Consider the following 12,932-nt stretch of genomic DNA (forward strand, 5'->3'; position numbering starts at 1 on the left):
CCCTCACTCACCCATGACCACACCCCAGGTCCGGCTTCTGCCCTCCTGCCGCTCCCATCCATCTAGGCTGCCCTGCCTTCCTTTCTGACCAAGACCTAGTGTGAAGGGATCCACTAAACCACAGGACAGCTGGGAAACACAGTGAGAAGCTGGTTCAAGTATCGCCCTGCCTGCCCGTGAGCACCTCCCCTTCTAGCCCAAATCCCTCCTCTCGGCTGCGGGACCGGCCCCCGCCTCCTGAGAGCGGCCATCCAGGGCTGAAGCACCCACATGCCTAGCTCCCAGGCTGGTTCTGAGGCAGAGCCCCCACACTCCAGGATTAAGGCAGGACCAGGGTTCTGTGCAGTCAGGACACAACCAGCTCCAGCAAGTATGAAATCTCTAGGTGGCAACAAGAGTAACAACAGCTACATGATAACTTTTCTGTAGCCTCTGGAGATAAACACTATGTTTCCTTTCACAGTTTTTAGCAGGCACAGGCTAAAAACCTAAAGTCATGGCACAGCCCTGGGTACAATGTTTCCTGAGATCTGAAAACTCCATTGTCTGTGCTCCTGGCAGAACAACGGAGGAGCAGAAGCAGGAGAAATGTGGATGAAGCACAAACAGCCCGCAGCTGGTTTTACAAAGTATTGCTCAGGTGGCTGACAAGGGGGACACCGACGGCTCACTTTCCCTGCGACCAAAGCATGTTCACAAATCAACTGCATTATGAACTCAGTAAGTGGGTCAAAGAAAGACTCTTAGAAATCTCGAAAATGTTTTCCCCCCCAAAAAGTAAACAGGTGAGATGATACAGCGTTCCCTAACTCGACTGGGGGGGGGGGGGGGAGGATGTTACACAATGTAAACTTTTATCATATCACCACGTCCCACACTTTCAGTATCTTACAATTTTGTCAATTATAACTGAATAAGAGGGCGCCCGGGGGGCTCATCAGAGGGTTGAGCGTCCAACTTTGGCTCAGGCCATGATCTCATGGTTCATGAGTTCGAGCCCCAACATCGGGCTCTCTGATGACAGCATGGAGCCCACTTCCCGACTCTCTGTCTCCCCTCTCTCTGTCCATCCCCCACTCACACTCTCTCAAAAAGAAACAGTAAAGAAAATTATACCTCAATAAAGGTTAAAAACAAAAAAGGGAGGGGGAGGCTATCCCGAGACTGTGTTGTAATTATATTATGGTATTTATTAAAATGGCGTGTATTTCGGGCTTTTATGGAACGGTCAGCAGACCTTGTTTCCTGTGCTAAATTGCCCGTTCCCTGAAGGCCTAGCTTTCCGATGGCTCCCAAGCTCTCCGATCAGGTCACGCTGCTAAGCTCACACACGGCACCACCCACGCACAGAGCACACCCTGACCGCCGGCCAGTCGCCTGACCACGTGTGCTGCTACGCGGAAAGAACGGACAACACACTACGGCCCAGATGGACCGTGCAGACCCGTCACACGTGGGGGTGGAGGGGCAGTGCGACTCCAAGCCCCGGGCGTGACTGCAGCTGGTTCGCGGGCTGCTCGCCTACCGCCGCAGCCACAGACCGTCACTAACGCTGACGCAACGTCAACGGCCAATGAGGAGAACAAAAGGGACACAAGGCTAGTATGGCCGGGGGTGGTTTCTGTGGCTGGCCGCCGAGTCCTCGCACCGCTCCAGCACCACTCACCTGGAGAGGCTGCTACGGACGCCAGCTACTGTTTTCTCTCCCTTCCCAAACAGACGCAGCCTGGTCTGTGGCTGTGCTGCCCCATAGCAAGGAGACTGATTCACGGGAGACCCTCCTTCCATCAGTGACAGCGGGGAGTTAGCAACGGGAAACCGGGAACCCGAGCGTCTGAAAACACGCTTTTCTCCCCTCTGCGCCTCAACGTCTCTGGCTAGCCTACCGCAGGGCTTGAGGGGTGTTGAAGCTAGGCCGGGGCTCGGCCACGCGCTCCTCCTCCTCTGGGCCGTCATCCTCCACGTTGGACAGTCCCATCTCGTCCTGGAACTGCGGGCAGAGGGGATGGGCGTGTGCGTGTCACCCAGCGGCGGGAGGGGAGGGAGGACTGCAGGCAGGAGCTTCCTCACAGGTCCTCACTTCAGAGCGCCCACGATCGTGCACACGGCTGACCGTTAGGTCAGGAACAAAGTGTCTCAATCGACCACTTGCAGTGGTGAAGACAGAGCAGTATCTTTTAAGAGACGGGTTTATGAGAAAGGCTAACTATCTGTGCCCAGAATATCCCAAAACTAATCTGCAATCTTTGAGGATGATGAATGACAGTTGGGGAGGCCACCCAAAGTCTGCAGGGGGGATCTTACTAGGAAGAACCCATATACGGGTACTCAAAGTTTATTAGTTAGCGAAACTCTCCTCCCACCATACTCTCTCCCGAGGGCCCTGCACTGGCTTGGTCAAACCACCCTCCTGGACGGAGAGCCCCGGGACCAAAGGACAGAGCTCGCTGGTGAGTCCACATCCACCACCCTGAGTCCCCACTCAAGGACCATGTACTCACAGTTTCAAACAGCTCTTCCATGAGTTCATTCACTTCCTTCTCTGGAAAAAAGCCACACAGAGTTGTTGGCTCAAGTTAGTTTTGTTTTCCAATTAGAGGGAATTCCAAGAAGACAGTATGTCTTGTTTTCAGCAAGACATTTGATAAAATCGTCATGGCTATCATTCATTCATTCATTCAAAACCGTGTCCTGAATACCAGCTATGCTCAGTCCCTGTTCCAAATGCTTGGGGACACATGACAGAACGAACGGACCCTTCGGAAAGTTCTGCTGGGAAGACATACAGGAACATAAGCTAGATGACCTTCCCGTAACGTAAATCCAGTCCTGTCCTGGCCTACTGAGTGCAGTCAAGACAGAACCTAAACCATCAAGCAACTGCATCAATGACCCAGAAGACCCAAAAAACACACTTATCACATCTGTAAATCATATAAAGCTGGAAGGGACTGCTAGACCAACTGATGACAGACTTAAAACCCCATGTGTTGTCAAATTAATCAGGTGAAACTTAACAACTTTAAAGTCTTACATTTAGGATTCTTCGAAATCAGGGTGTTTTTTAATTTTTTTTAAATGTTTACTTATTTTTAAGAGACAGAGACAGAGCGCAAGCAGGGGAGGGGCAGAGAGAGAGGGAGACACAGAACCCAAAGCAGGCTCCAGACCCTGTGCTGACAGCACAGAGCCAGACGCGGGCCTCAAACTCACCGACCGCAAGATCATGACCCGAGCCAAAGTCGGACGCTTAACCGACTGAGCCACCTAGGCACCCCAAAAATCAGTTTCTTAAATGGATGAAAAGGTGAAATGGCTCAAAACAATCTGAAAAAGATGTGAATATTTTGGTTGACCTCAAGTTTAATATGACACAGCCACTCCAAAACCATGCGACTATCCCAGAAGGCAAGCCTGTCACTGAATGAGTGCAGAGTCACAGGCCGGGTCCAGGGGACTGAGGCAGGTCTGTGACCATCTCTGTAAGAGCCCCTCGGAGATGGCAGAAAGAGCCATGCAAATCCATGAGAAGGACAATGAAATCCACTTTGACAAAAGGTCTGATAATCTAGTTCTAGGTGTGCTAGAACTAAGCACACATCTACCCTATGACCAGGGATTCATCTCCTGGACAGCTGACCCAAGACAAAGGAATCATCTGTCTTGAAACAAGAAAGTTCAGAGCACTTCATTCAACAAAGCAAAAACTCAGAAAAACCCAAGTGTCCATTAACATCTGGGAACAGATAAAAAAACAGATGACCAAAGAGGTGTATTTATACAACAGAATCCTGCACAGCGATGGAAGGAAAAAAGCAGTGATACTTGCAAACAGATGAATCTCAAAAACCGTATGCTGAGTGAAAGAAAGAAGCTCTACACAACAGCGCATATTCATGAACTTCTGAAACAGGCAAATCTAACCTGTTACTGAAAAAAATCAGAACAGCAAGTGCTTCGGGGAGGCTGGGTCGGAAGGGGCATGAGGGAGCCCCCTGGGGTGACAGTTCCATATTCCCACAGGGGATTATTACACACGTGGAAGCATGTCAAGACTCACTGAACGCTACACGAAAATTTTGTGTAATACATTGTGTATAAATTTACCTAAAAAGAGAAATTGTAGAGGGGCGCCTGGGTGGTTCAGTTGGTTAAGCGTCCAACTCTTGACTTCGGCTCAGGTCATGATCCCACAGTCGTGAGATCAAGAACCGCGGTCAGGCTCTGTGCTGACAGTACACAGCCTATTTGGGATTCTCTCTCTCTCGCTCTCTCAAAATAAATAAACTTAAAAAAAACTGTAGATAAATACTGAACTCTAATTAATGATACGCATGCTGAAATGTTTCAGAGTGAAGAATGCTGGTGTCTCCAGCCCACTTTGAAATCAGCATGAGAATAACCCACATGGATTGACAGATGGAAAGAGAACCGGATGCAGCTGCTTAGGATAAAACAGATAGATTAAAAGTGAATTACAGAACCTAGGTGGTGGGTATGTGGATGTTCAATGTACAATTCTTTCAACTTTTCTACGTATTTTTTAGAAGTTCCATAAGAAAATGCAATGGGAGAGAAGTTTATAAGAAATAAAGGCCATGGGGCACGTGGGTGGCTCAGCTGGTTGAGCGGCCGACTTCAGCTCAGGTCATGATCTCACGGTCCATGAGTTTGAGCCCCGTGTTGGGCCCTGTGCTTGACAGCTCGGAACCTGGAGCCTGCTTCGGATTCGGTGTCTCCCTCTCTCTCTGCCCCGCCCCCGCTCACGCTCTGTCTCTCTCTCTCTCTCAAAAATAAATAAACATTAAAAAAAATTTTTTTTAAAGAAATAAAGGCCAGAACGCAGAGGAAGCTGACTAGGGCAACTACGTTTGGAGAACTGAAGAAACAGTACGTTTGACACAGCAAAGAAAAAACGGAGGGAAAGGAACAACTCTTACTATGCACACTTGGGGCAAACAGAAGTACAAGGGCACACCCAGGTTCTGGAAGGAAAATGTTAGGAGGCGCTCAGCGCTCAGCACTGGGACGCGCCACCCTCACCACTGAGAAGCTCCCTGGCACTGGGTCACCCACAGATGAAAAGGCCACATCACAGGAGCTACAAACACACCCTCAAGTGGGAGGAAAATACATGACCACGTGAAGCTTTCCAAACTCTGTGATTCTACACTTAGTTTTTAAATGTTTGTCATCCGTGTAAGGACACATCCTCTTATACGGATCATACATAAGAGGATACAGGGTAGGAATAAAACCGGAATTCTACCTCAGTTTTTACTTATGGTCACAACCCTACAACAAGAGAGGACGGCCCTTCATCTAGGCATCCCAGAGATGTTCACTACTTGGCTGGCAAAACCCATGACTGCAAACAGGAGACACTCCCAAAGAAGCTACAGGCCTGGGGTAAGATGGTTAGGACCTGGGCAACCATGAGGTGGTCACTAAGGACACATAAAGTCGGGGGAATCGCAAAGCAAGAACAGTCCTAACTGGGAAGGTCTTCCTGAGAAATGGTCTGGAAACGGAAGAAAGTGACAGATGAAAAGGGAAGACAAGCATGCGCCAGGCCGGGAGCCACGCTGGAAGGAGATCTGCCCAGCACCCGGCAGAGATGTCTCCTCACCAGATACGTGGGCCAGTGGTTCCTGGAACAACTCATCCCTTGGTTTCTGACACTAGACATTCTTGGTTTTTCTCATAGTTTCCTCGACTCCCCTCCAGCTTTCTCAAAGCCTAAGTCCTCAAGCCTTTTCAGTCTACACTTTGAATCCTTTCGATTCTTCCTCTAACCTTGTCCTAACATACCAAATAAGGGAAGATCTTCCTAAAAGAAACGGCATTCCACATTTTAAAAATTTTTTTATGTTTTAAGCAGGCTTCACGCCCAGCACAGAGCCCAACGTAGGACTTGACCTCACAAACCTGAGATCAAGACCTGAGCTGAGATCAAGAATAGAAAGCTTGGGGGCCCTGACTGGCTCAGTTGGGGGAGCACCTGACTCTCCATTTTGGCTCAGGTCATAATCCCAGGGTCATGGGATTGAGCCCTACATCAGGTTCCTCGCTGAGCAAGGGGCCTGCTTGGGATCCTCTCCCTCCCTCCCTCTCTCTCTCTCTCTCTGCCTCTCCCCCACTCGTGCTCTATCTCTCTTTCTCTAAGTAAATAAGTAAATAAAAGTCAATACTTCCTGAAATATATGTTTTCTATCATCGCTAACATAGCCAACAAAATAATTTTTAAACAAACGTCTCCAGCCAAGTCATTTAACTGTTCTTCGTGCCTCTAATCTTTCTCTCTTTACCCACCAAATTAATACATTAAATTGGTGTTAAATCAAAGTAGTATTTTTCAGAGCGCCTGGGTGGCTCAGTCAGTTAAGCATCCAACTTCAGCTCAGGTCATGATCTTGCAGTTTGTGAGTTCGAGCCCTGCGTCGGGCTCTGTGCTGACAGCTTGGAGCCTGGAGCCTGCTTTGGATTCCGTGTCTGCCTCTCCCTCTGCCCCTCCCCTGCTCACGCTCTAATTCTGTCTTTCAATAATAAATAAACATTTTAAAAAAAAAAGTATTTTTCTTTTTTTGTTTTTATTTTTGGTTGGTTTTTTTTTAATTTTTTTTTTCAACGTTTATTTTTGAGACAGAGACAGAGCATGAACAGGGGAGGGGTAGAGAGAGAGGGAGACACAAAATCTGAAACAGGCTCCAGGCTCTGAGCTGTCAGCACAGAGCCTGACGCGGAGCACGAACCCACAAACTGTGAGATCATGACCTGAGCCGAAGTCAGACATCCAACTGACTGAGCCACCCAGGTGCCCCTCTTTTTTTGTTTTTAAAGGACAGAGAGTGAGCGAGCAGGGGAGAGGAGCGGAGAGAATCTTAAGCAGGCTCCACACTCAGTGCAGAGCCCGATGGGGGGCTTGATCTCACAACACTGACATTATGACCTGACCTGAAATCAAGAGTCAGATACTCACTGAACCACCCAGGCGCTCCCAAAGTAGTATTTCTAAAATCCCAATCAGTTCCTATTAGTTTCTTGTCTAAAACTCTGAGCTCTCCTTTTGAACAGATTAAAACGCAAATTCAAGGTTCTCCAGGATCTGAACACTGCTCACCTTCCACACCAAACTCCTTACTAGTTTCCAAATGCAGTTCTGTTGCTTCACAATCCTGTGGTTTGTGAACACTCTTCTGCCTATTTGCAACATCCATCGGTCCCCATTCACCCCAAATCTTTTTTATAAGATTTTATTTTTAAGCAATCTCTACACCCCATGCGGGGCTTGAACTTACAACCCTAAGATCAAGAGTCACATGCTAGGCACCTCTCACCCAAAACTTCTTACTCTTCCTTCAAAACTGAGATGAAACTTCTCATCATGTGGGTTCTTCCCCAGCCCACCCACCCTACTGCACACCGTCCACTAGGAGATTATACCCTCTCTAGGCCACTAGTAACCTTATATACAACCTATTATAGCACTTGTCATTTTGTATTGTAACTTTTTCTGTTTGCATCCACTACTGAGCTGATGTCTTACAGGGCAGAGGCCATTCCTTATTCACTGTGGCATCCTAGGAACGCTCTCTGCCAGATGTTGGCCGCAGTGCGCGACTATGAGATGTATAAACGAATGACTCATAGGCTTCCAGATATATATATGTAAATTTAAAGAGTTACAGAAATAAATGGGAAGAGTAAGCTTAAACGTCTTCACTCAGATGGGTTGCAAACATCACCCTCAAAAATCTACAAAGGAAACAAAAGTAGATGCGGAGCAGTCCAAAGCCGGTTCATAGTAAACGCAGACTCACTGGTGATTCTCACTGCCCGGTCAGTGCGGAAATCCTCTGTGTCTGGTTCATCAAGATCTTCCAAGAAGTTATATTCTGGATCGTCATCATCATCGGCCTCATCTAGGAAACAAAATTATCGCAAACACTTAGTTTCCACTCTGAACTCCCATCTCTAGTGAAAATTTAAGATTTTCAGCATTGCCAGAATCTATTCCAATAAAGCACACTTATTAAGTTTTTAAATAACTTCTTTTTCCCCCCAATGAATTGCATAGCTCATTTCCCACAGCTGACACATCTCACCTACTCTCTCCAAAAAGCCAAGTTCTTTCCTTCCTTTGAAAAAGACTTCAATCTGCCAAAACTGTAGCAAAAGCCAGAAAACTAAACATGTAATTTATCTCAGCAACCATACTTTGAGTAGTGCAACTCAAAATAACACTTTCGTAAAACTACTTACACAAAACCATGGATGGGGCACCTGTGGGGCTCAGTCCATTAAGCGTCTGACTTCGGCTCAGGTCATAATCTCACGGTTCGAGAGTTCGAGCCCCGTGTCGGGCTCCATGCTGACAGTATGGAGCCTGCTTAGGATTCTCTCTCTCTCCCCCCCTCCCTCACTTGCACTCTCTCTCAAAAATAAATAAATAAACTTTAAAAACATCATAACAGGGGTGCCTGGGTGGCTCAGTCAGTTAAGCATCTGACTTTGGCTCAGGTCATGATCTCAAAGTTCGTGGGTTTGAACCCTGTGTCGGGCTCTGTGCTGACAGCTGGGAGCCTAGAGCCTGCTTCAGATTCTGTGTCTCCCTCTCTCTCTGCCCCTCCCCTGATCATGCTCTCTCTCTCCAAAAACAAAAAAGCACAGAGAGTGATAAAAACATGACTTTGATGCCCAGTGATTAAGGAGTGACTACAGTTATGATGCCTTAGCAGAAAATAGTGTACATGTACAAAATGTAAACATGTAACCGCCTCATAAATGTTCACATATGACAAAATATAACACACATGTAATAATCCTTAGTATGAAAAAGTATGCCCCTACAATAAGACTCAAAATAACTAAAAATAGGGGCACCTGGGTGGCTCAGTTGGTTGAGCATCCGACTTTGGCTCAGGTCATGATCTCACAGTTCGTGAGTTTGAGCCTCGCGTCGGGCTCTGCACTGACAGCTCGGAGCCTGGAGCCTGCTTCAAATTCTATGTGTCTCCCCCTCTCTCTGCTCCTCCCCCACTTGCACCCTGTCTCTCTCTCAAAAAATAAAATAAACAGTAAAAATTAAAAAAAAAATTTGGGGGGCACCTGGGTGGCCAGTTAAGTGTCCGACTTCGGCTCAGGTCACGATCTCGCGGTTTATGAGTTCGAGCCCCACGTCGGGCTCTGTGGTGGCAGCTCGGAGCCTGAAGCCTGCTTCCAATTCTGTCTTTCCCTGTCTCTCTGCCCCTCTCCCTCTCGAGCTCTGTCTCTCTCTCAAAAATAACTAAACATTGAAGAAAAAGAACTAAAAATATACAAAAATAGTACACATTTTGTGATGTGAGGGCATAGGAGGAATCCTGGTGTTTCTCTCCAACATAACTTTCTCCGATGCTGATGCCACGATCGCTAAATAAAACCTGTGAAGAGTCACTGGATTACAGAATCGTCACGCGAAGGTGGTATTTTTTCCAGGACGTTAGATAAGTGCCGTCTGGCAGAACATTCGGCGACAGAGGAAACGTCCTAGTGCGCACAGCGCGGTAACGGCAGCTCCCGGCAACAGGCGGCACCCGAGAACTTGAAACGTGGCTGGTGCCACCAAGGAACTGAATTAAGAAGACGGAAAACAAACAGAGTCTGCCAAAGGGGAATAACCGAATCCCTGCCGCCGCCCCCCCCCCCGCCCCCCACACAGGCAGAGCCAAGTGCGCGTGTGCAGTGGGAAACGTCTGAACTGAAGGCCTCCGTGAAGGAAGCGAGTTTCAGACGCGGAACTCGGACTCCTTCCACCAGGAAGCAGCCAAGGGGAGGGCATGCCAGTCCTCACACACAGAACACGAGTGAAGAACAGAACTCTTCTTTTCCACTTTGTCCCCCTCCATCCCTCCATAATAGTCACTTTTTGTAAAAAATGAGTGCCTTCCACTAAAAACAAAAAAATATACACGTTTTTGATTCCTTCTCATGGGAAAATCTGTTCTGATCAACCATAATCTAAGCTGGTATTTTTTACTCCACATTTACAGTCAGGTTATATTAATTTCCATCGTCCACGACGTAACTATTTAAACGTCAAGTCTCTTCATCGATGTGTGCGTTTACGTCCCCAGTAAAAAATTCTTCAAATCCTCACACAGGGAATCCCGTCTTCCCAAACTTTCCGGGACTCTCCGAGTACATCTCCCGACAAACACGCCGAGGGGGGGAAGTCCTGTGGGAAGGGCTACGACGGGCAGGCAGCGCGGGCAGGTTCGAGCCCCCTCATGGGATGGGAGAGCCGCACCAGACACACCACACCGATGGGCCAGCCAATACTCTCCGAGCACCCATTTGGCAAACACGTTGAGAAGTCATGCACGAAGGTTTCTTCTGAGTTCTCAGCTTTTAGTTCCCCGGCTGTGGCCTCTGCCCGCTTACTCTTCTGGCTGATCAACCCCGGCACCCACCCAGCTGATCTCAGTCTGTTGTTCGCCTCCAGTGCTGCCTCTTAATTGTTTTTTGGCAAATGAGACTCAGTTTTACTACTACGCAGATCAGATGGCACAAGGAGCATGTAAAAATAGCCACGTCATGCTACAAAAACAGACCAGCATCTGGCTAAAGTTAGGGACTGGGGTCTGTATGCAGCATCATTTCCTATTCGTCAGCACTCGGTAATTCAGCTGGTGGACAGGGGGGTCCACACCTTCCCTACTCACTGGCTTCGTGTTCTCTTTTTTAATCCGTCCTAATACATAAACAATGACAAAAAATACTGAGATTTAAAGAAAGAGGCTCTCCACCCTCCCCACTAACCCATTATTCCATTTTCTCAATCCACCCTTACCATAGACGCTTACTTCTCCCAGATCAGCAGTCTCCAATCTTTAGGGTGCGTGAGAATTAGATCCCTAGACCACACCCATTGGAGATTCTGATTCAGTCAGTAAGAGGGGAGGCCCTGGAATCTGTATCTTTAACACAACCCAGCACGCACACCCTTCCATTCCTTGACTCTGACTCCAGTTCTAGAGATGATGCCATGAGCAGCACGACCTTGGACCCCAAACTCCTGACACCTGAGATTCCGGCCTTTCCTCCACAACAGCCACCAGCTCGGCTCTTATAGCCATGACGATGGAAACCAGGGAAAATCAGGGCACCAAAGCTGCCAGCACAGAGAAAGCCACGAGGTCCTGCTATGGTCAGCATTCGGCCTTAACTCTGGCCTAGGGAACGGGCAGCAGGGCTTGTTAGGGAAGAGTCCTACCCACCTAACACCTTCTGTCCTTGACACCTCCTTCAGTGGGACACGTTCCTAGAACACTGAGCTGGCCTCGAGCCCTAGAAGGACTAAAACTGGGCAATGCAATGAAATTTTGAGATTTCTGTGAAATGGAAAGGACTGTATTTGTCCCTGGTCATGGCTTTCTGCAGAGATTCTGAGCCTCGGTATCACGGAACTTGGGATAGGTTGGTAGGAAAAGGTTGTATCAATAAATGAACACCAAGAGATTTATAAATCCCGAAATAATATTCAATGAAAAAAATCCATGATCCCTATGAATCATGAACCGTCATCATGGAGAGGGGCTTTCATAGTTTTCTTTTTTTTTTGAAGTTTATTTATTTATTTTGAGGAGGGGAAGGGCAGAGAGAAAGAGAGAGGGGGAGAGAGAGAGATTTCCAAGCAGGCTCTGCACTGACAGACTGAGCCACCCAGGCATCCCTCAGTTTTCTTTTTTTTTTTTTTTAATTTTTTTTTTTTAATGTTTATTTATTTTTGAGACAGAGAGAGACAGAGCATGAACGGGGGAGGGCCAGAGAGAGAGGGAGATACAGAATCTGAAACAGGCTCCAGGCTCTGAGCAGTCAGCACAGAGCCCGAAGTGGGGCTCGAACTCACAGACCGCGAGATCATGACCTGAGCCGAAGTCGGACGCTTAACCGACTGAGCCACCCAGGCGCCCCTCAAAGTTTTCTTTATACGATGTTTGATTTCTGTCCACCAGGCGTGTATTATCACAAGCAGAGAGCAGAAGACTCCCAGGAGGACGTGTCCTACAAGACCCCTAACCCATAACGTTACCTATCCCCTCGCTCGCCCCTTCCTCACCCTAACTGGCACGACTGGCAAACATCCTTCAAAGGTCCATCTCAATTACCACCTCCTTCACAGAGCTGCCTCTGATCGTCCTAAACGGGAATTCTCTGTCCCTCTTCTAAAGCCAGTATTCATGCCACTTTGATGGCGCATCTGAGTTCATCCAACTTCATTCACCTCGGGTGCCCTGCGCATCTATGGACCAGGCACCATTCAGCGGTATCTCAATCTGGCAAAACGATCATGCTCCTTTCCCTTTCAGGATCCTAGTACAATGCGTCCTAGAAGGAAAGTACTCAATAAAATTTGCCAAGTAACGTATAATATAATTTTAACAGCTTCATAAGGTATATTCAATGAGGGGCGAATGGGTAGCTTAGTTGGTTAAGCGCCCGACTCTTGGTTTCGGCTCAGGTCATGATCTCAGGATTGAGAGGCGGAGCCCCGCATCAGGCTCCAGACTGGGCATGGGACCTGCCTGGGATTCTCTCTCCCCGTCTCCCTCTGCCCCTCTCCCCAGCTCTCAAGCAACCATGCGTGTGCGCTCTCTCTCTCTCTCTCTCTCTCTCTCTCAAAAAAAAATAAGGTATATTCAAAGACTTATTCTCTTTCATTCGTTTATCCTGACTTATTCCTAGCCTTATCTACACAAATATTTATTCGGTCTATTTCCGTTAAAGCTACACATTATTTATCTTAAAGCATTACTCCTCAACACATAAATCTTATGGTAGTTGTTCTCAGAAGACAGGGAAAGAATGAAAATGTGCTCTGCAGGTTGTCTGTAATTAGGTTTTTTTTTTTTAAAGTGTGAGTCTTCCACAACACAACCAATATGAATATT

General features: G+C 47.6%; 1 protein-coding gene across 8 annotated transcripts in view; it reads right to left on the reverse strand.

Annotated features, from left to right (window-relative positions):
* Positions 1 to 12,932, reverse strand: part of GON4L (gon-4 like) — a 74,684-nt gene that overhangs the window by 21,602 nt on the left and 40,150 nt on the right. For all 8 annotated transcript variants that reach the window (XM_019431271.2, XM_019431272.2, XM_019431275.2 and 5 more), the window contains 3 exons: positions 7,821 to 7,922; positions 2,502 to 2,542; positions 1,887 to 1,990 (listed from right to left, as the gene is read on the reverse strand). In XM_019431271.2, the coding sequence (XP_019286816.2) occupies positions 1,887 to 1,990; positions 2,502 to 2,542; positions 7,821 to 7,922 (247 nt within the window). The remainder of the gene's footprint in view (positions 1 to 1,886; positions 1,991 to 2,501; positions 2,543 to 7,820; positions 7,923 to 12,932) is intronic.

Source organism: Panthera pardus, unplaced genomic scaffold (assembly GCF_024362965.1).
Source record: "Panthera pardus isolate Hobbes unplaced genomic scaffold, ASM2436296v1 HiC_scaffold_21, whole genome shotgun sequence".
Classification (NCBI taxonomy): Eukaryota; Metazoa; Chordata; class Mammalia; order Carnivora; family Felidae; genus Panthera; species Panthera pardus.